Source organism: Eumetopias jubatus, unplaced genomic scaffold (genome assembly GCF_037043125.1).
Source record: "Eumetopias jubatus isolate StellerSeaLion01/CBP00866 unplaced genomic scaffold, mEumJub1_p1.0 scaffold_6, whole genome shotgun sequence".
NCBI classification, from domain to species: domain Eukaryota; kingdom Metazoa; phylum Chordata; class Mammalia; order Carnivora; family Otariidae; genus Eumetopias; species Eumetopias jubatus.
In genome coordinates, this window is record NW_028274812.1 from 62,874,099 (window position 1) to 62,898,659 (window position 24,561).

Sequence of the window (24,561 nt, forward strand, 5' to 3'; positions counted from 1 at the left end):
AAAAATTTGACTAAAAAATGAATGGCCAAAGAACCTGAAAGACATTTTTCCAACAAAGACATACAGATGGCCAACCAAACACATGAAAAGACGCTCAACATCACTAATCATCAGAGAAATGTCAGAACCACAATGAGCTATCACCTCACACCGAGAATCGCTAGCAACAAAAAGACAAGAAATAATGACTGTTGATAAGGATGTGGAGAAAAGGGAATCCTTATGCACTGATGGTAGGGAATGTTAAGTTGGTGTGAACACTGTGGAAACAGTATGGAGGTTCCACAAAAAAATTAAAAACAGAAATACCATATGACCCAAAAATTCTACTACTGGGTATTTACCCAAAGAATACAAAAATGCTAATTCAAAAAGATACCCCTATGATGTTTACTGCAGCATTATTTACAATACTAGCCAAGATATGGAAGCAAACTAAATGCCCATTGACAAATGGATAAAGAAAATTTTATATATATATATATATATATATATATATATAATGGAATAGTAGCCATAAAAAATGAGATCTTACCATTTGTGACAACATGGATGGACCTAGAAAATATTATGCTAAATGAAATAAGTCAAAGACATATACCATATAATTTCACTTATATGTGGAATCTTAAAAAAAAAAAAACCAAAGCAAATATACAAAGCAGAAAGAGACCTATAAATACAAAGAACAAATTGGTGGTTTCCAGGGGAGAGGTGGATGTGTGGAATGGGCAAAATGGGTAAAGGGAAGTGGAACATACAGTCTTCCAGTTATGGAATGGATAAGTCACGGGAATAAAAGGCACAGCATAGGGCGTACTGTCAATGATACTGTAATAACATTGTGTGTATGATGACACATGGTAGTCAGCACTTGTGGTGAGCACAGCACAATGTATAGACTTGTTGAATCACTATGCTAGACACCTGAAGCTACCGTAACCGTGTATGTCATATATAATTCAATAAAAAAGAAGATACAAACTTACACTTATAAATAAATCCTGGGGATGTAATGTACACCACGGTGACTACAATTACCAATACTGTAGTAAATATTTGGAAGTTGCTAGGAGAATAGATTTTAAAAGTTCTCATCATAAACAGAAAAAACTTTTGTAACTATGCGGGGTATGGATGTCAACTAAACTTATTTTGGTGATCATTTATCAATATATACATATATAACATTTTTTGTATACCTTGAACTAATACAATTAAATGTTAATAATATCTCAATAAATGGAAAAAAAAAAACTCTATCCTAACCATTGAATCCAGAACTCACATCCATTAGGACCAGCTTGTTCATTATGTTGATCATACTTATGCTATGCTTGCATATTTAGATCTACTTAAGAGAAGGATGTAATATACCCAGACAAACCTCTGGCAAGACAAACCAAGAGAAGAAGAGAAAGAGAGAAAAAAAAATCAATATTATGAATGTAATGGGGGATATAACTAAGTGGTAACAAAACTATATGCTAACCATTTTGAAAACTGAGACAACGTGGAGGAGTTTCTTGAGAAAAATATATATACCTTATGAGACGTGACTGAAGAAAAAATTAAAATCTTGAATAGTCCTGGGACTATGCAGTGGTTAAAGAATCTTCCCCCAAAGGTGAGGTTAGATAATAAGAATAATTTTAAGGATATATTTTTCTGAAGATCAAGAGATAAATCAGGCCTAATACATGCCAATACATTATCAGAGAGCATGTAAAACAGAGAAACAACTATGGTAACAATTGTAAAAGATAAAATAAGACGACCTTGAATATGTATATCAACAAAAGCTATTACTGTTCTAAAAAGCTCAGCTGGCAACTTGCCTCACCTGGGCTGTTCACTGGCTGATGGGCCAGACCTGTTGTTTGGGGGCAGAGGCTCTCTCCATCAGACTAATCATCAACCACTACTGCTCACAACTTCTGCCAGGAAGGAAGAACACCTTTGTAGGTGGGATTTATTGGAATGAACAAATTGCGATACAGAAAATAAAGCATTTGAGTGGAAAGGAGGCATTTGTAAAGTTTTGGGAGCATGATAGTACTATCCCACTTACCCATTTCCAGGATATTATTATACATATTTTGAAAGCTCACCCCCATCTTTATTTTCACTAGGGCTCCATCATTTCTTAGGCATCATTTTTAGGAAGCAGGATGAAGTTTAGTGGCAAAACTAGATGCACAAAGTTAGCTCAAACCTCTTTCTACGTGTACGTATCTCCTCCTTCAGTAGCAGCACTGCAAAAAGTAACCTCACTGAGCCAAACAAACTTCAAAGGAACTTCAACCACTCACCTGGATACAAGCCAGAGGCTCATTTGTCCAAATCGAATATCCACCAACTAAATATATTCTCTCATTATGGACAGCAACTCCAGATTCATTTTGGCCTAAAGTAAAGAGAATTGAATAGAAAGAAAAAATAAATCCATTTCCTTGCATGTCTTAATTAACCCTTTTTGCCACTGAGCGATACAATTTCCCCCCTGTGGCACTCTTGTATGCTCCACAGGATTTTTGCAGCAACTAATCACCGCCTCCCAGTACTCAGAGGGAAGAATTAACCACTCTTTCACAGAGAATGAATCTGTCAGGTCAGAACCAAGCCAAAACACTTATTCGCCAGCCAAGTGGGTAAATACGGCATTAAATACAGCAATAATAAGCAATAACAAAATAAGTTCTATTACTACGTCGTATTACAGCAGTGGAAACAAGATGTATTTTCAAAATGCAAAACACCTTTATAAATGCTTTTAAAGCAAGTGCTTACATTTGTAAGGTAACAGCTGCAGCCCCAAGAAGCCAATAAAACAGAGCCATGCCCCGAGTGTCCCCCAAATGAAGACAAATGACAGAAAAGACTGATAAAGTTACTACCCTCTCTTTCTTGACATACACAACAGTTTTAGGACTATATTAAAGTTCCCGATCTGGGACCAGATACTGACACGCCAAAATGATGAAAGCTTCCTCTCCCATTTTAAAAAAAGAAGACAGAATAACTCACTACCACCTAATCTTCCCTGGAGGCCATCAGAGAGTGAGAGAGTCTCTCTTTATTGATGGGCTGACACCGGATTGACTGTGGTAATAAATAAGTTGGATCCTACAGTGGCCAGAATCACAGATCCAGGGACCAAGGGGCTAAGGTGCCACTACAGCAACTCGGAGAGGGTTAAGTACTTGTAGGTGGGCCTCAAAGATCATGTTCACAAAAACAGGAGCTCCACACAAGGCATCTAACCCCCTCACACTGGTTCCGCACTTGCTGTTGCCTCCCCAGCAGTAGCTGTGAGCGGTGGAGTGCCCCCTCAGCATATTAAGAGGTCTTCAGGGGCTAGTCCAACCCACCATTTTGAGTTTGTGATTTTCTTATTTAGTAGAGCAGCCTGGAAGGGACCTGATCGCCTGTGCATGTTTATAATGCAAGCTGACAAGGGAGAGAAAGGTTTCAAGTCTGTAAAGAAACGTTAGTGGTAAGTTCACTGCTTTCCTTTTATTATCTTTTGGGATGAGGAGGGTCCATACCTAGTGTTGCCCTGGGTAATGCTTGAACCCCTATGTGGCTAGAAACACCACCAAACCCCTGTGCACAGAACTCCAAGATTTAGCTGTTGGGAGACTACAGCCAGAAACTGTACCTGACAGTAACAAATAATGAAGACCAGACTGCTGACCTCAAAATAAATAAGACTAAAAGCAAAAAGAAAAAAAATAAATTGCTTCTGTAAAGCGTTAATTCTCCAGTTCTTAATTGCCTCACAGTTCCTATGTGAATATTTATTGACAAGAAAGGATTTGACATACCTCTCTCAGCCAAGACGCATGAAGGTAACAGAGGCCCTGAGAAACTAGCTCAGCCACTTGACTGAGTCATGTTTTGTGAGATAAATAATGTGTACCTTTCTGGTTAATAAACACAAGTTGTTCTGCCATGATGCACTTGATATTTAGGGATGCACTGAAGAGGTATAAGAAAACAAGTGTGGCAATTTCTTGAATCTCTGCTTTTCCTGATTTACTTAGTCAAAGGTACTTGCCAGTCAACAGGCTGAAATTACAACGCGTCCACTGGTCTGTGTCTATGTTATAAGAATCTATATGGCGCACAAGGATCCGGTCGTTATTGTAGTCCAAGTCGTTCCCTCCAAGAACATAAAGCTTTCTTTGAACAGCAGCCATGGAATGGTAGACCCTTCTCTGCAGCATGGGACTGCGGCTTATCCATTTATTCTGGAAAAAAAAAAAGAAATTCAGGTGGATTCTGTTAATAAGAGACTCCACAGCAGAAAACAGCAGTGCCCCATTAGTAGCTGGGACTGCTTTATCTATCACATTCCACTGGAGTGCTGCTTACATACTCTGAAAGGTATGCGCTTCCTACCTGAGAACAAGTAGATAAGAACCACGTATGCCAAAACTTTATTTTGCAATGTACAAAGCCATTTCCTCTTGTTTGGGTTGCATTTTATAGGGCATTTGCATTTTATAAGGGGAGCACATGAGAATATAGAAATTTTCATGATGGTTCTCTCCCCCAGTTGAGAGAACTTACTCATGTAAATTGCTTAAGAGTGAAAGCACATGGCTAGGTATAATGATTTAAGAAAACAGGCTCTGGATCCAGAATGCCTGAGTTTATAGCCTCTTTGTGACCTTGAGCAATGTACTTAACCTCTCTGCGCCTATTTCCTCACCTGTAAAGTGGGGAGAGTCATACTGTACCTGACAAGCTTGTTGTGAAGATTAAATTAGTTAGTACAAAACATCTAGAAGAGTGCCACATAATGTCCAATAAATGTACACTTTCAAAAATTATTCTGATAGTAATCACTGGCTTACCCAAGGCCTCTACATAAACTAGGGCTAGGGTGACTCAGCCATTCTTTCCAAACTTAACCTCCCAAGATCAATGGAAGAGCAAAGATCTGGTTTCACAACAAAGTCCCATTGCTGCCTTTGTATTAGCCCCTTTTAACATATTTATAATCATATCGTCTACCAAACTGGGAAAAGTTATTTCTAGGCATACATTTGTTTTGATAGAAGGCCAAATTTTATACAACTTCAGGAATGGTGAAACCTCGACTATTTGGTTCTAGGTCACTCTCAGTAATGAAAAAGACATGCTCAACTCCTCTTCAATATGGCTCCTTTCAAAAATCTAATGTAAAAGGCAAAATTAGATGAATATCAAATATGACCTTAATTTTAAATCTTAACTGAGCAATGGACAGGTAAATAAACCTAACCATTTCCTTTGCACATAAACACTAACCTACAGGAAGAACCCAGATTCCTTTTGCCAAGAAAAATTTGGATTTTGATAGAAAGATTATATGATGTCTTTAATACATAGAATTTCACCAGTTCACAAAGCTGTAAAGGAATAAACAAAAGAAAAAGAAAGTTTATATAAATATTGGTCAATTCACTAAAGGCCTATCTACTAGCTCATTTCTAATTTCTTATTTTTTATTATGTTATGTTAATCACCATACATCATTAGTTTTTGATGTAGTGTTCCATGATTCATTGTTTGTGTATAATTTCTTTTTTAAAGACAGACTTAAAAAAAAGAGTGGTTTGTACAGTTTGAAAGGCTTGCATTTATCTGCTCCCCCTTTGTGTCATAAGACTCTTTCCAATCAAATGTCTTCTTTTAATAAGATAGCCAAACCTTTCTTTCAGATATTCTGTGAAGAAATATCATCAATACATTTCACATGAGTGGATTTAACTCAAAACTCTGATGATGCCTTCCTTAGGTGCTTTCTATGAGGCAACCCATTCCGGTATCAGGAATCAACGTTTGCATTAGCAGTCCGGTCCCCCGCCACAGGACTGTGGATGCCATCTGGTTTGTAAAGCCTGCCTGCATCCCCTGATTATATCTTTAGCTTCCTTCACTGCCGTGCCTGCCAGGTGAGCCGCCAACCACTGCAAAGGCAAAGAAACAGAGAGGCCTAGTGGGGTCATTCCTAATAAGCTAGCGTGTGAATACTAATCAGTGGTGGGGAAGCAGAGGTCACCCCAGCCTGCCTGTTGGCAGGTAGCGATGTGCTCTGTGGCAGATGGCAGGCATTATCGACTCTCCGCAAAGGCCTAGAAGAAAAATAAGCACCAGGGCTGAATGATAGAGTTATTGAGATTCTGAGCAAGATGCAAGCAGATGTGATGTTTGCCAGTACCAACCGTAAACAATATGCCAGCAGAATTTTTAAAAAGAGCATGTGTGTACAAACATGAAACAGAACTCATTTGAGAAATGTTAACACCTTCTTCCTCTTTAACCACGTGTGCACCGAACTCAAGCAACTGCAATTAATGATCCCTCTTGAGACATCTGGCCCATGGACATGTGGTCTCTGAAATGTACAGCTTCTAAAGACATCAGGAAACACACTTGCAAAGAGAGAAACACCTTTGTTAAATTCAGAATCAAATAATGTTGAAATAAAAAGACACCAAATCGACTGAGGTCATTCAGGACACACATTTCGTGGCCGATCCTAACCCAGGCTGCCAAAGCCAACCTGTTGTTTCATGTTCCATTATCTCCAGCTGATGAATATTAAATCCCCAGATCAAATCATTTTGGGATATTGTCATAATCATGAAAAATATTTACATTACCCAAATCATAGAAATGGTGAAATCCTGAACACATGTGCCAAGGCCACAGACATTTTGGTAGAAGGAAAAGAGAATAAAAATTGTTCCTTTGGGGACCAAAACCTCATCGAGTGTGGATGGCAAGTGGGCAGAAGAAGGGACAGACACCATCAAAATGCTTCCAGTTCATGCACCAGCTGTTAGATGAAAAACATCCTTCTACTTTTCAGATACTTCTATTTCAGACTTGTCCTTGACCCTGCTCTCAGACCTTTTGGCTACGCTGAGTTAAATAGAAGTTATTATTTTATTTGGGAGTAATGAAACAATAAGCATGTTCCCCTCTTGGAATGAGGCGCCTTCTAAAAGGACATACAACAGGTCAATCAAAATCCTTTCTTTGGATGCCTCTGAATATGAATAGCCATTTGAGATAATGGAAATAAAGGGCATTTAACCCATCAAGTATCTCCCCTTTTTTCTACATTATGCAAAACTCTGAAAGAGTTAAGCATCCTGTATCGTATAAAACTAAAGGAGCTGCAATATTGTGAGAGGATAAAAGAAAAAAAAAAAAGGCAGTTTATCCAGATGCTTCCTTTTCTCTCTACAAGATGCATGTGTGTGTGTACAGACTTGGCATTTCAACTACTAATTACTGTGGAAATCTTTTAAAATTCATTTTAATTAAGGTAATGAGTTTTTCTTATATGATTCTTACCTGGTTAGGTTCATATACCATTAGTCTGTTCTGATATTGTGCTGTGTTAGTTACTCCACCTGTAATGGATTAACATGTGTTAGCGCTTTCATGAATACGAAATAGGATATTCCAACATAAGAATGAGATACAATTAAAGGAAAATTAGCTACTGCTGAGGATCTGTTTGTATACCCTCGTGGTGAACCCATGACATAATTAAGAAGCTTATTGTTGAAGCAGTTTCATTTTCAAGAAACATTTCAGAAGCAATCCAGTTGAGAGCAAGCAACAAGTGTGCCGAAATTACCAAGAGGCCCCAGTTCTGGCAAGCTGCTCTGCATGGCCAGAATGAGGGGCGATGTATGGCAGGAAGTGGGAATGAACACCGCACACATAGACAAATCTCCACGCAATTCATGCCCGGGACAGAATTATATGGAAAATTCTTGTCCTTAGCTAACCTGGCAATTTTACAGCTCTAACCTTCTGCACGCCAACACAGTGATATCTTGATATCTCTTGGGAGGACCATTTCTAAGAAAAGACATGATTTATCAAAAGAAACCTAGAGCCAGAGCCGTCCAAAAGAATATAACGAGAGCCCCCAATGTGAGTCACATATGCAATTTTAAGTTTTCCAGTAGCCACATTAAAAACTAAAAAGAAACAGTGAAGGTAAACTTAATGTAGATTTTATTTAACTCAACATAGCCCAAATATTATCATTTCAATGTAAAATTAATATGAAAATTATGGAGGTATTTTATATTCCTTTTTTCATATGGTTTTCAAAATCCAGTGTATATTTGATACAGCACATCTCAATCCAGATGAGCCACATTTCAAGTGCCCAATAAGCCACATGTGACTGAGGGTGACCATGTTGGATGGCACTGCATGCAGTCGATGTTGTTATCAACTTTTCTAAAGCCTCCTGACAGCTGCTTAGATCCAAAGATTGCTTAATCAAGAACCACTAAAAAATCATCACATTTCTAACAAAGTCTTCCTGTCTGTCCTCATACTTATTTTCACGTTCGTGGTATAGACTAGGCCTGTAAAACCCAGAAATTACTGATTCTACTTTAATTTTTACCATCAAATGGGAGAACTAAAAAACATATAAAACAGCATTACAGAAAACACTAGGAGATATTAAATGTTAGGTAATAAGATAACAAGAATATAAGAGCAACCCCCCGAAAAATCTCTTTAGAAATAGTGCCTTATACATAGTTCTAGATGCTCATTTAAAATGAGTAACATTTTAATAAGTATCACAAAGAAGTAGCCAATTTTGCAATAAAGATCCTAAACTGAGCCAGACTAAAAGTGTTTCCTGTTGAAATTTTTTGAATTCACAAAGTGTGTACTGTTACAATACCACCTTAACATTTTTCTCAGTTTGACTCAACTTTAGGCAGGCCTCTTTCTGTCTCTAGGCCCCTGACATCCCTTTTCTTAGAGCATTTACTTTAGAAAATCTGTAAATTCTTTCTCTGCCTCCTTGAGATAGAAATCATTTAAGAAGCTTCTTTCAAGTTTTACAACCCAGGAATAACTTCCTCAAAGACCCAGGAGCCATCCCATTGAAATGTAATCATCAGGGAAGATAATGTCACTATCTCCCAGTTTCTATGGAAGAGAGTAGAAACCTCACTTTGTTGGGTGCCAAACAGCAAATACACATGGCCTAATCACAGAGAAAAACATTTACAAAATCAGGGGTAACTGAATGTGCTCAATACATCACATTGATCAACCTTCCTCCAAAACTCCTTCAGTACTTTTCTTGCTGAGAAAAGCTCAATGTTTAAAAACCCTCCTGCTTCTTCTTCTTCAGAGTAGTTGATTTCAGATTGCCTTCTGGTCTCCCTCCCCTACTGCAATAGTCTTGAACAAAGTCTTCCTTCTCTGCTTAACTTTGTCCAGTATAATTTTTGCTTTGACACTTCCAATACTTTGAATAGGTCACCACCATCAACTCCGTGGCCAGGAAGCAAGTCAACGAGAATCCAGAGGATTCCTGCACAATCCTTAACTGAGCTGAATAATCAATCAATACTGATGGCTACATAAAGGGAAGTAAGTCTGTCCAGGCCAATCATTACTCTCTCGTGCAACCCCAATAAGGAGATTATTTCTTTCATATAATTGACTATGGCTTTTATTAACTGGAGGGCTTTATATATATATATATATATTCTCTCTGAAGCCTGCAACTACTTTTAAGATCAATGAAAGCTTTATCTGCAGAGTAAATCCACAAAGAACAGAGAGAATCGAGCTTCCTGCCCTCAAAGAAAGTCTTCTCTGCATTTCTTTTGAATGTCTCATTTTAAAATAAAAGCAAAGGAAAAGAAAATACACTGAAGCAAGCTGAGGCTGAAATGCCTATATAGAGTCAAAATGTATGCCCAAATAAACAAAGGTTTGTTTGCTTCTTCCTCCCAACCTTCCTTTTCTTTTATCTGATCAAAAATTGAATGTCCAATCATTCTTTCTCGGCATAACTACACAAGAATAATCAAATCTATTGAGACCTCACAAGTCTTCAGGGTTAAAATGATTGCCAAGTGCTTTTGATCTGGTCCATAAGCACCAGATTAACGTCCAGCTCGCCTATAATCATTTCTCCAAATGAGAGGGAGCAGAGGGTAAAGCTCCCACCCATTATTTCAAAGCTTCGACAGTTTCTCTCCTTGTTTTAGAAATATGGGACAGAATTAATATCTACTGCAGTAAACTATCTGTTTATGACACTATTTGAAAATATTACACTACTATATGTATCAGACTCTGCCCATTATAGATTAAATGTACAACCAATGGATTAGAATATAGCTATTACATCCTCTCTCTTAGGCAGGGCGTACAATTTATCTTTGTGCTCTTCAGAATTATTACTCTCTTCTACAGATGCATTTGTAATAGATTCCCCCACCCCTTAATCTGCACGCCATAATTAGATTCCTTACCCTTACACACAAATTTTCACTCACATGACAACGTTTAAAAATGAGATACTGGGTTAGTAGGTGGAAGTAAAAATAAAAATCCTAGTTATTTGGTTGATTACTTCTGGAATGTTAAACCACAGGAGGTGCCTGAAAAACCTAGTGCTGTAACTTTCAACAAGTCAGGATTGCAAGGGAAAAACCTTAGAAATTGGTTCTCTTGCTTCCCCCCTTTGAAATAATTTACAAACGATCATATAAATAAAAACCATTTGTTCTCAGTACAAAAAAATAAATTTTAAAAAAGCATCCACGTTTGCGGCCCACATTTCTTTAGCAGTGTTATTTGCAGAGCTTTATCATTACATTCTTTTCACATAACACTCTTCACTTTTAGATTAATCTGCTGAAATGAGATGCTAAGGATTTGCATACAGATTTGACTATACAAAAATAGATATGGAATTAATAACAGTCTCTATATGTTTTAATTTCTCCTAGACTGGAGTGCCCTTGCCTGCAGCAGTATTCCTGGCTTTGAAAGTCATCAAGCTGATTTGCCTGCTCTGGGTTATGATGCCCACATGCTGCTACACTGTCCCCTGCAATCAAAGCACTTGCAAAGATAGATTCTATGCCTCCCTCTATCGAGTACATTTTATAGACTGGCAGTTTTGATCTCCCTCCCCCACCCCAGGGGGGGATAATCTGCATCTTAACAGCTTTCTATGGATACATTTGTCATTAAATATGCCATCTCCTATCAGCATCCATTTTTAAAGCCAAGTTTTCCCTAACTTTAAGTGCCACCGTCGAAGTTAAGACTTTTCAGCCAAAATTGAAAATGAACAACACTGTCTTATACTTTTGAACTGTGACTTTAAGATATACTGCAGGTTCCCCCAAAGTCAAATAAGTCTTTAAAAACTGCCAGAAGGAATGAAAAGTTACCACCATGCTACCAGCAATGAGAAATGCTTTCTATCATCCAGACAAGAGTAAAGCATTTTTCTTAAGCTTCCCTGTTCCGCTCTTCACAAAACGTAGTGACAAATGGATGAATGCATATGGGAGAAAGGATGACAGGTGACTGCCAAACAAACGACTTTTGTCTCCAGTATGGGAATTCACTGACTCCCAAACTCATTGTGCTCAAAAGCAACCACTGGTCAATGCTGACAAGGTCTATATAATAGTGTGTTTAGGAAAACAGCTCTCAATATCCATTGGTCAGGGTAGGTCAAGTCTGGTGGCTCTATTTTTTTTTTTTTCGAGGACAGACAATACATCTGTTGATAGACAGTCCTATACTACACTCTTCAGTAGAAACCTGTGTATGTAATACAGCACTAGTATGCTTTGAAGGATGGAGCGGGATGCAAAGAACCAAATGTGTCCATGCTCTCAGGGAAGACACTCTGGGCTGGAACTCTGCCAGCCAATTCAGGATTGTGGGAAGCCATCTCACATTCTCAGCAGCTCTCCTGGAGGCCTGCAGTGGCCAACTGTATGCTAGGCTCAGGGACGAGCTTCAGGACAGGCTGTGGCATCACCCCGCACGGGCTCCTTTACGACTCTGTCGTTGTGGGAGCATTTAACACAGCCCTGCTCAGGTTCCTTATAAACAAACTAGAGATGACAGCATCTCTCTTCCAGGTTTTAGAAAACCTAGAGTGCAGAGCATTAGAAGTGACCCCCCCCCCCACAGAGGAAGTTTACTACAGTACTGTACTAGTTTATCTATGGAAATTTTTTACCATTTCCATAAAAAGTACAAATGAGCATGCATGGAATATTAAAATGTAACAAATCTAACAAAGTATAGAATTTTGAATTAATAAGTGAATGAATTTTGTAGTCTGAAATAGATTTCTTATTTTTTTCTAATAACTAGAATTACTGGCTGGTTTATAAGGTATCGAAGGCTTTTTTCTTTAATAGTTTAAAGCTTCTCCATAAGAATGCTCTAATTCTCAAAAAACTAAAACTTCACACTTACTGTCTAATTATCAAAAGAATTATTGGCATTAGGTGTGAGTCCACACTAGTCTTTTTTTTTAAAGATTTTATTTACCTATTTGACAGAGAGAGACACAGCAAGAGAGGGAACACAAGCAGGGGGAGTGGGAGAGGGAGAAGCAGGCTTCCTGCTGAGTAGGGAGCCTGATGCGGGGCTCAATCCCAGGACTCTGGGATCATGACCTGAGCCAAAGGTAGATGCTTAACGACTGAGCCACCCAGGTGCCCCCACATTAGTCATTTTTTAAATAAGGCCAAACTCATGACTAATCCTTAATAAAAGGGACACCATGGAAATATTTACAATAAATAAAATTCACAATAAAAAATAAACATTTTCATTTCTATTTTTACACATTAGACTGTCCATATTTTTAATGTTTATAATACTACATAAACAATTAAAGCCAGGACTCCTTATTCTGAATTAGTATCTTGAATAGAAACATACTGAATCCATGCATTAAATTAAAACTATTAACCATATTATTTCTGTCACACTTGAGGAGACCATACAAATGGATGGGTAATTAATAGACTCAAAATCTGCAAAGAAAGTCTCAAACTTACAGAATACCTATAAAGAAAGGGTGATGCACTTGAAAATGTAAATTTATAAATTATATTTATGCCACCTAGAATGAACAGATACAAACTTGTGATGCCAAACATGTAAAGAATGTACCATGTGTTATTTGAAATAAGTGCAATGATAAATGAAGGTAAAATCCACCACAATGCAGATGTAATCTGCCCTTTAAAATCTCAATAAAATTCTCTCTCCCATTCCTCATTCTATAGAAACCTGAAATCCTGCCTCCAAAGATTTCTGCACATTCCAAGCAGGGTTAAGCTCTCAAGGTCACCTTTACCTGTCTCTAGAGTCCTGGCTTGCTGAGTTCTTATTGGATCTTTTATCTCCCTCCTGCCATCAAATTCTTCAGCCATTGCCTATTTCCATGATGTAGCTTTAAACTTCTCTCCTCTTGGGAACAAAGAAAATGATATATTTCCCATTTTCTTAGGTAAAGTGATTCAGCTCCCTCCTTATTCTACCTCTTTTTAGATCCATCTGGTCAGGCACAAATGGATCACTTAAACAAGTGCTGTTCTCTCCACAAAAAGGAAGACGTTAATGTGGCTCAACTCTGTGCCCTGAGAAAAGTGGTCAGTTAAACAATTAGAAAAAAATCAAATGGCCATTGATCTAAACAAGTCTCCAGGTATGATTATTCTTCAGTGTATCTTTGACTTCCAGTTGGAATTCTTTTTACAATGTAAGCATCTGTTTTTGAGCCCTTTGTTGGAGCGATAAACAATTGTATTGTACGGTTTTGTGGGAAAAGCATGGTTTTCAAAAACCAGAGACAGAAGAGATCAAATTCCAACTTTGTCAAATACCAGCTGTGTTATCTATGAACATCATATAACACCTTTAAGCCTCATCTCGTGAGCAGCAATGTAAGGGTAAACAAAGTGCTACTTCTTCAGAATAAAGGGAAGTCCGTTTAGGATGAAATCTTTGTTAATTATTTTAGAGAATATAGGTGATCTGATTGCTTTCTTCAAGCCATTTAGCTCTTTTATTTTTAATTTTTATTTATTTAGCCATTTGGCTCTTTTTCGTTTTTTTGTTTTTTCCTATTTATTTATTTATTTGATGTAGTGTTCCATGATTCATTGTTTGCGGATAACACCCAGTGCTCCATTTGGCTCTTTTAAAAACATTGTAGAATGGTCATTTCTGTTTGGCTTCCTCTCAGTACACTACTGTAGTGGTTTTGTTTTAATCTTTTTCAGATGGGGAATAGTAAAGTTTGGGGCAGAAGTGAAAAGAAGGGAGCAAAAAGTAACTGCTGGAGACAGCTGGTTATAAGAATCTAAAGCAACAAAGAAGATTTCATTCTTAGGGGGTACTCCAGGTCACTAAGAACTTTTAAGTGGACATGCCACATTATCGAGCTCCAAACCTCTAGCAGGCAGGTGGCTTCCTCACATGGTGGCTGCCTCCAGGGGCAACAAACAAGACAACCTGGGCCACCACAATTTTGCTGTTTCCAACCTTAGTATGAGCTCTGACACAATTTTTTAAAAACATGTTGGTTCTCTCTGCTTTCTCTCAGAGGCTTTTTTCTTCCCCAAGGCCACCTCCCTCAGACCCTCTACCTAGTCCTGAACATATATAGCACAACCTCAACAGAAAACCCTGTCTCTCACTTGACTCCATGGACAAGGAACCTCCTCAGGTTCCTGACCCTCATCTGGGAGCTTACCTAGGTCCACATCTAGCATCATCTCCTGCCCTCCAGGCTTAGCACTTGATGGGTCTCCCCTTCTCTGGCCCAAGACTGAACCCCTCCCCAAATCCCTCCTGCCTGTTTGAGACTCTATGCCTATTGTTATTCTGGTGTTCCGTGGCCTTAGCACCATTCCTTGTACCTAGGAGGATGCTCTCAGCCTTTACCAGCCAAAGAATGCCTCAAATGCCTTCACCTTCAATTTTGCTCTCTCCTTTCCCCTATCTACCAATTTGCTTAATGAACTTGCATCCTTTAAAAAAGTCCCCTCCTTTGACTCTGATTTCCTCCTCCAGCTACTCTCTCCTCTCTCAGCCAAACTTCCACCTTTTTCTTTCCTTCCTATTCTCCTTTTTTCTTCCTAAAGCCAAAATGCTATTTATTAATTTATAATGAAAAAATGTGGCTGTCACATGGGCTGAAGTATGTGTGTACCTAGAAACAGCACATCCTCTCCTGGTAGGCAAAGCATAATAATCAGAAAGTTGTCTGTAAGCTGGGATTCAGGGAGCGAAGTTTAGATGGTATCCAGGCTTCTAGCCTATACCTGCACTTTCTACTTCCTCACCTTTTTTTCACACCCTAAACCACTGCATTCTCACTTCTACTTTCTTCCACTCCCCTATAGCTACTTTCACTGAAGTTACCAAGGGGTTCCTGATCAAAAATGGCAGAGAAAATAAATATTCTGGACCTTGATGTCCCAGCAGTATTAGACATCTCTCACCATGCCCTTTCCTTTTTGGTTTTGATTTTCTTTAACACTCCTCCTCCTACCTTGCCCATCCCACCTTCTCAGGCTCCTTCCTCAGACCACCCAGCCCACCCCCCGACCCCCGCACCCTCCTTGCTAATAGTTCCCAAACTTCCGCATTGGCCCCTTTCCAGTCTACCTCCTGCCCATCTGTCTCCTCCCACTCTCCACTGCCTCATCTCATCTCACCTGACTTGCTGTGAGCCCCTCCTCGCTGATATTTGCTCTGAAAAACAAGAAAGGACCCTGTCTCTGAGTCTGAGGGCCACGGTTTTGAGGAAGTCCTAGCCAGTGAAGGGTGGCTGAGGAGGCTACAGTGGAGGGGGGTGTGGAAGGACACTAGCGTAGGGTGCAGAGAGGGGTTGGGGAGCTGAGTGGATCCCATACCAAGCCCTCCTGTCAACTGGCCTCTTCCCACAAGGTTCAGCTGCCCGGGCGCAGGCACAGACAAAATGGACCATGGGGTTTGTCCAAGAGCAAGTGCTTGCTAGAGGGCAGGAGAATTACTGAAATGATTGCACTGTGAAGCCCACTCATGAGGACAGGGAGGGGTTAATGAGTACATGGGAAGCAGCCAGTGGACCTAAGGCCAAGTTAGGATGAAGGTGCTATGAACCTTTGTGAAACCCATATGAAGTGCTCCTTGCTTTGCACTACTGTCCCTGAGAAAGACTTGACCCTCACATGTTTCACACAGGATACTATAATCATCTGTTGAAGAGTTTGTTCCCTCTACCATACTGTGAGTCCCAATTCAGGACATATGTCTTACTCTTCTTTGTCACTCCACACTAGCCTGGAAGAAGACTAAGGGAGGTTAGGAAACTTGCTCAGCATCTCCTGGGTGGTGAGAAGTGGAGCAAGTTTCACATGCTCTGTGACCTCAGGATACCACAAGCCAGCCTCCACTGCACCCCCTGTTAATTACCAATGTTTTGTATGTAATTTTTTAGATGCAAGTAAAATAATATTTACTAGGTAGAGAAAAGCTAAGGCTACGGCATTTAAAAAATGTTTATGAAATTTTACATTGTTCTAATTTTAATGAATACTGGGAAAGCCAAAGTCCCTCTAGTAGGTTTGAATAAATTAAAGTTATTTAAAATGGGGCAATGCAAGCTTCATATAAATTTAATCAAGATGAAAATAAACATATCTTCTAGGGAGTTAAAGAAGCTTTAACAAATGTTCTTTCATTAATGGAATATCTGAAAAGTTCTTTGATTGTCAGCTCCTAGAGGGTAGGAAGTGTGTTTGCTGAATTAATCTCATTTATCTATGAACCAGCAAAAGACTTAATAAGGATGTAGCATTCACCAAGAGAATCAAGAAAGCACTAAATACTGCTTTTGAATAAATGTAGTACCATTTGTCTTTTTTTATAGTTTTAAAGCACGAATTTTGTGGTTAGCTTCCCATTATTTTGGCACCATTTGACAAAAATGAAAAGGTAAGTTGTTCTGCAAGATGAGCTCAGGATTAATTTTCACTCACAAAAAGGGATCTTTTTAGTAGTTCACAAACAATATCTCACAATGAAGAGCATACCTTTTAAAGCACAACTGCAGGATATTTAATGCTTTTTTTGCTTCAGTATTGTGAATTTCAAGTAGAAATGATGTGGAGCATTTGTGAATTGGGTCACAGTGTCAAATGCTACAGGAGCCTGTAAAATTTGACTATCTCTAACATCTTAAATTAAATGCTAATGGGCATATCCATACAGCCTGATTTTCTGAATTCATCTCTGCTTGTCTCATTTTAAAAACCATGGACATGTTTCAAGGTGTCCTGACCCCAAAATGGACAGAGAAAAGGGAGGGAGTATGCAGAGGCAGTGAACATGCCAGAAATATTGAATCTCTAAAGAAACATTCACTTTGTGTTTTATGGAACAGAAATAAGCTCCTAAAATCCACATTCTAAAATCTTTACTTCCTTCACCTCAGGCAAAGCTTGCAAACTACCAGAAGTATGCCAATGACCCAAGTACCCATCAATTAAATTGATTTGAAATCAATTTAATGATTGATTTCATCAATTTTAAATGAATGATTTAAATGAAATACTTGATTACTTGATAAATGATAAGGAATAGCCTCAAATATTTTTACTTGCAACAACAAAGCTGGGTAACACTTCTAAATCAATGAGAGGGTGACATATACCTGCCTTGTTTTTTTAAGGGGACCATTAGCAAATCTAGTACGCCTCCCCATCCATGGTTAGATTCATAACTGATTTATTATGAGCTGGTCCTGAGGAAAGAGGCAGACTACTGAAGATATTAGAAATGTCACTGGTGATTTCCTTTTCTTTCCAATTAAAGGTATTGTACTATACACAGGGAAGTGAGTTTTTCATCTCAAGTACACAGTAGGGAGAAACAAACCTGAGAAAATTGTGATTATTTTCATTAAGTATGGTTAACACAGGCAGCATACATTAGTGCAAAAGAAGAACAAAGAAAATGTATCTCCTTTCACAGTGGGGGAAAAACAAAGTGATAGAGCAATAAGATCTATAATAAGTTGATACATTTAATAAAATGGAAAAGGAAACATAGAGAGCTCTGTATTGAAAGAGAAATCAGCTTGATACCAGAATGATAGATCTAGCCAGTCTAGGACAAGCTTCTGTGTTTTTCTAAGGCCTCACTAAAGGAGAGGTTAAGTAGTCATATCTTTAAGAATATGTAAGGGAAACTGCAGCATTTTTTTTAAAAGCTAGTTTTATAGTAAGAAAATAGGAAGTATTTCTTAAAATGTTTGTGAGAAATTCACATAAAATTTAGAAATGCAAAGCAAATTTGGGAATGCATTAACCACAAATGAAAACTAAAAGAATCAATGGAAGGAATGTAAGTTGGAAGAGAATATAAATTACATTGATTTTATTAATCCATTATTGTTTTGTTGCCCAAGTCAAGCACAGATCTGTTCCTTCTATTAGCAAAGGCTTATTTGTACCCAAGTTTGAAATTTCTTCAGCAAAGCCAACAAGACGTAGTCCTGGTGGTTGTTTCCTTAAATATTGAAATACATATTTAAACAAAAGATAAATGAAGTTTTTACCTAAATATATTTGTGTATACTAATGTTCACACTCACATCTAATGTTTATTTGGTATATAAGACCAGCAATTTATTGGATCCATCTCATTTGTCCTCTTTGTTAATCCAATTCTTAACTTCATTCATTAATTATGGAGCACTTAAATCCTGACATGAGCTACATTTCTTTAATGAAAATCAATGAATTGTCAATAATTTAGGCATTATCCTGAGAAGCCAAGACTATGGCTATCTCCCTGGTTACTGAGGACAGCAGAAGGAAAAATGGGCAGAATACAAATGAATTTAATTTAAATGCAAGGGAGAATTTTGTCAGAGCAGATGTTAAACAACTAGAGAAGATTATTGAAGAAAGCTTAGAAGTCCTCAAGATTTACTTAAAGGTGATTGCTTCTCCCACTTATATCAATGGATAAATAATCCAGACAGAAAATCAATAAGGGAACAGTGTCTTTCAGTGACACATTAGACCAGATGGACTTAACAGATATACACAAAACATTCCAACCCAAAACAGCAGAATATAAATTATTTTCAAGTGCATATGGGACATTCTCCAAGAGAGATCACATGTTAGGCAACAAAACAAGCCTCAATAAATGTAAGAAGATTAAAACCATATCAAGTACCTTTTCTGACCATAAAGGTACAAAACTAGAAATTAATTAGAAGAAAAAATGGAAAAAACACAAACACATGAAGGCTAAACAACATGCTATTAAATGAACAAAAAATGGGCCAATGAAGAAATCAGAGAAAATGAAATAATACACGGAGACAAATGAAAATGAAAACACAATGGCCGAAAATCTTTGGGACGCAGCAAAAGCAGATCTAAGAGGGAAGTTTACAGTGATACAGGCATACCTCAAGTAATAAAAAATTTCAAATAAACAACTTAACCTTACACCTAAAAGCACTAGAAAAATAAGAACAAACAAAGCCCAAGGTTAGTAGAAAGAAGAAAACAATAAAGTTCAGAGTGAAAGTAACTGAAACAGAGAATAAAAAACAACAGACAAGATCAGTGGAACCAAGAGATGGTTTTTATAAAAGATAAACAAAACTGATAAACCTTTAGACTGACTCATCAAGAAGAGAAGAGGACTCAAATAAATAAAATCAGAAATGAAGATGGAGAAGTAACAACAAACATCACCAAAATACAAAGAATTGAACAATTATGAAAAATTTTAAGATTTTATATATTTGAGACAGAGAGAGAGAGAGCGTGAGTGGGTGGGAGTGGCAGGAGGTAGGAAGAGGAAGAGGGAAAGAATCCCAAGCAGAACCTGTGCTGACCACGGAGCCTAACGCAAGGCTCAATCTCAAAACCCTGAGATCATGACCTGAGCCAAAACCAAGAGTTGGAAGCTTAACCAACTGAGCCACCCAGGCACCCCATCTATGAAAAATTTTATGTCCACAAATTGAACACCCTAGAAAAAAACTGATAAATTCCTAGAAACATATAATCTTCCAAAACTGAATCCAGGAAGAAATGGAAAATCCAAACAGACAAATTACTAGTAACGAAATTGAATTGGTTATCAAAAACTCCCAACAAACAAAAGTCTAGGACCAGACAGCTTCACAGGTGAATTCTACCAAACATTTAAAGAAGAGTTAATACCTATTCTTCTCAAACTATTCCAAAAAATAGAAGAGGAAGGGAAGTTTCCAAATTCATTCTGTGAGGCTAGCATCACCCAAAACCAGATGAAAATACTACAAAAAAAGAAAACTACAGGCCAATATCTCTGATGAACACAGATGTAAAATTCCTCAACAAAAGATGAGCAAACTAAATCTAACAATACATTGGGATCATTCACCATAATCAAGTGGGATTTATTCCTGGGATGACAGTGCAATATCCACAAATCAATCAACATGATACATCACATTAACAAAACAAAAAATAAAAACTGTATGATCAGGACTTCTGAAGAAGATGGCACAGCAGGAGGAACCTAAGCTCACCTTGTCTTGCAGATACAACTAGATAACAACCACCTCAGCATAAATAACACAAAATATGATCCAAAGATGGCAGAACAGACTCTCCACAGCTAAACGTAAAGAGACTACATCAAAGAGGGTAAGAATGGCAGAGGTGCAGTCAAGTTAAACGGACCTCTAGGACTGTCAGCAGCCCACAGAGGGGAAAGAAAAGACTCTCACACCAGGAAGCCTACACAGGGAAGATGAATCCCTATAGCATTTGTTTTTGAAAAGCAGAGGGGATAAAATTCACAAGATCTTACAATCAGAAGGGTTTAAACCTGGAACTTTAAAAAATCAGCAGGCTTGTGGGCTAGGAGGGTGAGAGGAAACTGATTCCCCGCCTTTAAGGAGAAAGCATAACAAACAGTCCCACATAAATACAGCATAGAAGCAGCAGTTTGAAAAACACCTGGGGCATACAGGAGGGTAATTTGTTTATTAATCTCAGAGTCCATGCTGGAGGGACAGGGATCACTGGGAGACTTTTCCAGGAAGCAAATAGCTGGTGGGCACCATTTCCCTCCCCCACCCCAGCCTAGATACTTGGACACCTTCTGGAACAAGCACAGCACCTAACTTGCTAAAAGCACCCACCCTGTGTTGTCTTGCAGACACACCCCCACCAGCCAGGCCTCAGCTCCAGATCCCCTCCCACAGCAAACCACACAAACCTTGCTAACACCACTTGACCTGCCCCTGAATGCTTCTCTGGGTCGATCTCCTCCATCCCTGCCTGCCTTGGCGGAGGCAGCTGCAAGTCCCCTCTCACCAACACAAACCTTGCTGGCACCACACACCCCATCCCCACATTCTCCTGCAGTTCAGTGATACTACATCTCTGGCAAATGCCTGGTCTGATCCAACTTAATACAAAGGCGGCCCCACCCTGGCTCACTAACAATGCAAGGACCAAGCCCTGACCACAATAGGCAAAGAGAGCCATTGCAGATGACTGGACGAAAGGCAAACACAGCTGAACCACAAGAGCAGGGTATACACAACACACATTCAAGACACCCCTGACATGCCAGGTTCTGGTGAACAGTGGACATTGCACTGCAGGGCACTATAGGACCTGTTCTTCATAAGGCCACTACTTTTAAGAGCAGCAGATGTAGCTGACTTTTCTCACACATAGAAACAGATACAGAGAGTTACACAAAATGAGGAGACAGAAGAATATGTACAAAATGAATGAACAGAACAAAATCACAGCAAAAGACATAAAACAGAGATAAGTAATATGCCTGAGAGAATTTAAAGTAATGGTCCTAAAAATACTCACTTGACTAGAGAAAAAAGAAGAGGAGCTCAGTGAGACAGACCCTTAACAAAGAGACAGGAAACAATAAAAAGAACCCATCAGAGATAAAGGACTTCATAACTGAAATCAAATGTATCCTAGAGGGAATAAATAGTACACTAGAGGAAGCAGAACAGATCAGTGACCTAAAGGACGGAATAATGGAAAGCAATCAAGCTGAACAGGAGAGAAAAAAATAATAAAAAATGAAAATAGACTAAGGCAACTAAGATACCATCAAGCATAATAACATTCATATTATAGGAATCCCAGGAGGAGAAGAGGGAGAAAAGGGGGCAGAGAATTTATTTGAAGAAATAATAGCTGAAAACTTCCTGAATTTGGGGAAGAAAACAGAAATCCAGATCCAGGAGCCACAGAGAGCCCCCAACAAATTCAACACAAGGAGATACACACCAAGACACACAGTAATTAAAATGGCAAAAAGTAGTAATAAACAGAGAATTTTAAAAGCAGCAAAAGAAAATGGTTACATACAAGGGAAACCCCACAGGGCTATCAGCTGATTTTTCAGTACAATTTTTGCAGGTCAGAAGGGAGTGGCATGATATATTCAGAGTGCTGAAGGGAAAAAACCCTGAAGGCAAGAATATTGTGTCCAGCAAGGCTATCATTCAGAATAGAAAGAGACATAAAGAGTTTCCCAGACAAACAAAAGTTAAAGGAACTCATGACTACTAAACCAGCCCTACATGAAATGTGAAAGAGGACTTTTTGAGGGGAAAGGAAAGAGCATAAGTAAGAGTAAGAAAAGCAGGAAACAAAAAAGCAGTAAAATTAAGTATATCTATAAAAAGCAGTCAAGGAGGGGGCGCCTGGGTGGCTCAGTCAGTTAAGCCTCCGACTCTTGATTTCGGCTCAGGTCATGATCTCAGGGTCCTATCAGGGTCCCCACTCAGCAGGGAGTCTGTTTGTCTCCCTCTCCCTCTGCCCCTCCCATCCCACTTGCACACACACATTCTCTCTTTCAAGTAAGTAAATAAATCTTTTTTTTAAAGATTTTATTTATTTATTTGACGGACAGAGACAGCGAGAGAGGGAACACAAGCAGGGGGAGTGGGAGAGGGAGAAGCAGGCTCGATCCCAGTACCCTGAGATCATGACCTGAGCCGAAGGCAGACACTTAACAACTGAGCCACCCAGGTGCCCCAGTAAATAAATCTTTTAAAAGAATCAGTCAAGATGGGGCGCCTGGGTGGTACAGTTAGTTAACTGTCCGACTCTTGGTTTTGGCTCAGGTCCAAACTTAGGGTCCTGAGATCAAGCCCCAGGCCAGGCTCTCAGCTTGAGATGGAGTCTACTTCACATTCTCTCTCCGTCTGCACCTCCTGCTTGTGTTCTCTGTCTCTCTCTCTCTAAAATAAATAAATACATCTTTTTAAAAAATCAGTCAAGGGATTCACAGAATAAAAGGATGTAAAGTATGACACCATATACATACCTAAAATGTGGAGGGGGTGGTAAAAAAATGCATTCAAACTTAAGCGACCATCAACTTAATATAGACTGCTGTATGCATAAGATGTTATATATGCACCTAATGGTAACCACAAATCCAAAACCAGTAAGAGTTACGAAAAAAACAAAGAGAAAGGAATCCAAGTATATCACTAAAGAAAGTCAACAAACCATGAGAGAAGAGAGCAAGAAAAGATAGGAATAGAGAAGAACTATAAGCACAACCATAAAACAAGTCACAAAATGTCAGTAAGTACATGCCTATCAATTATTACTTTGAATGTAAATGCACTAAACATTCTAATCAAAAGACACAGGGTGACAGAATGGATAAAAAAGCAAGACCCATCAATATGCAGCCTACAAAAGATTCATTTAAAATTTAAAGACACATGCAGATGGAAAGTAAAGGGATGGAAAAGCATTTATCATGCAAATGGAAGTAAAAAAGAAAGCCAGGGTAGTAATACTTATATCAAACAAAATAAGATTTTCAAAAAAAGACTATGTAATAAGAGACAAAGAAGGACACTATATAATCACAAAGGGAACAATTCAATAGGAAGATACAACAATTGTAAATATTTATGCACCCTACAGGGGAGCACCTAAATACATAAAGCAGCTAATAACAAACATAAGGGAAGTAATCAATAGTAATACAAAATAGTAGGGGACTTTGTAGTAATACAAAATAGTAAGCCCCACACTTACATCAATGGATAGATCATTCAAACATAAAATCAACAAGGAACAGTGGCTTTGAATGACACATTGGACCAGATGGATCCAACAGATACATTCAAAACATTCCACCATGAAACAGCAGAATACACATTCTTTTCTATTGCACATGGAACATCCTCTACAACAGATCACACATTAGGCCACAAAAAAAGTATCAACAAATTCAAAAAGACTGAAGTCATACCATGCATCTTTTCTGATCCCAACACTATGAAACTAGAAATCAATCATGAGAAAAAAATCTGGAAAGAACACAAATACACAGAGGTTAAATAACATGATGCTAAACAATGAATAGGTCACCTAAGGCATCAAAGAGGAAATCCAAAAATACTTGGAGATAAATGAAAATTGTAACACAATGGTCCAAAATCTTTGGGATATAGCAAAAGCTGTTCTAAGAGGGACATTTATTTATTTTTTTTAAAGATTTTTTTTAAAGATTTTATTTGACAAAGAGAGACACAGTGAGAGAGTGAACACAAGCAGGGGGAGTGAGAGAGGGAGAAGCAGGCTTCCTGCTGAGCAGGGAGCCCGATGTGGGGCTTGATCCCAGAACCCCGGGATCAAGGCAGACGCTTAAACA

General features: G+C 38.5%; 1 protein-coding gene across 1 annotated transcript in view; it reads right to left on the minus strand.

Annotated features, from left to right (window-relative positions):
- Window positions 1-24,561, minus strand: part of KLHL32 (kelch like family member 32) — a 246,632-nt gene that overhangs the window by 39,798 nt on the left and 182,273 nt on the right. Inside the window, exons 8-10 of the mRNA XM_028104188.2 lie at window positions 7,357-7,415; window positions 4,061-4,253; window positions 2,313-2,407 (exon numbers count right to left, since the gene is read on the minus strand). Of these exons, the coding sequence (XP_027959989.1) occupies window positions 2,313-2,407; window positions 4,061-4,253; window positions 7,357-7,415 (347 nt within the window). The remainder of the gene's footprint in view (window positions 1-2,312; window positions 2,408-4,060; window positions 4,254-7,356; window positions 7,416-24,561) is intronic.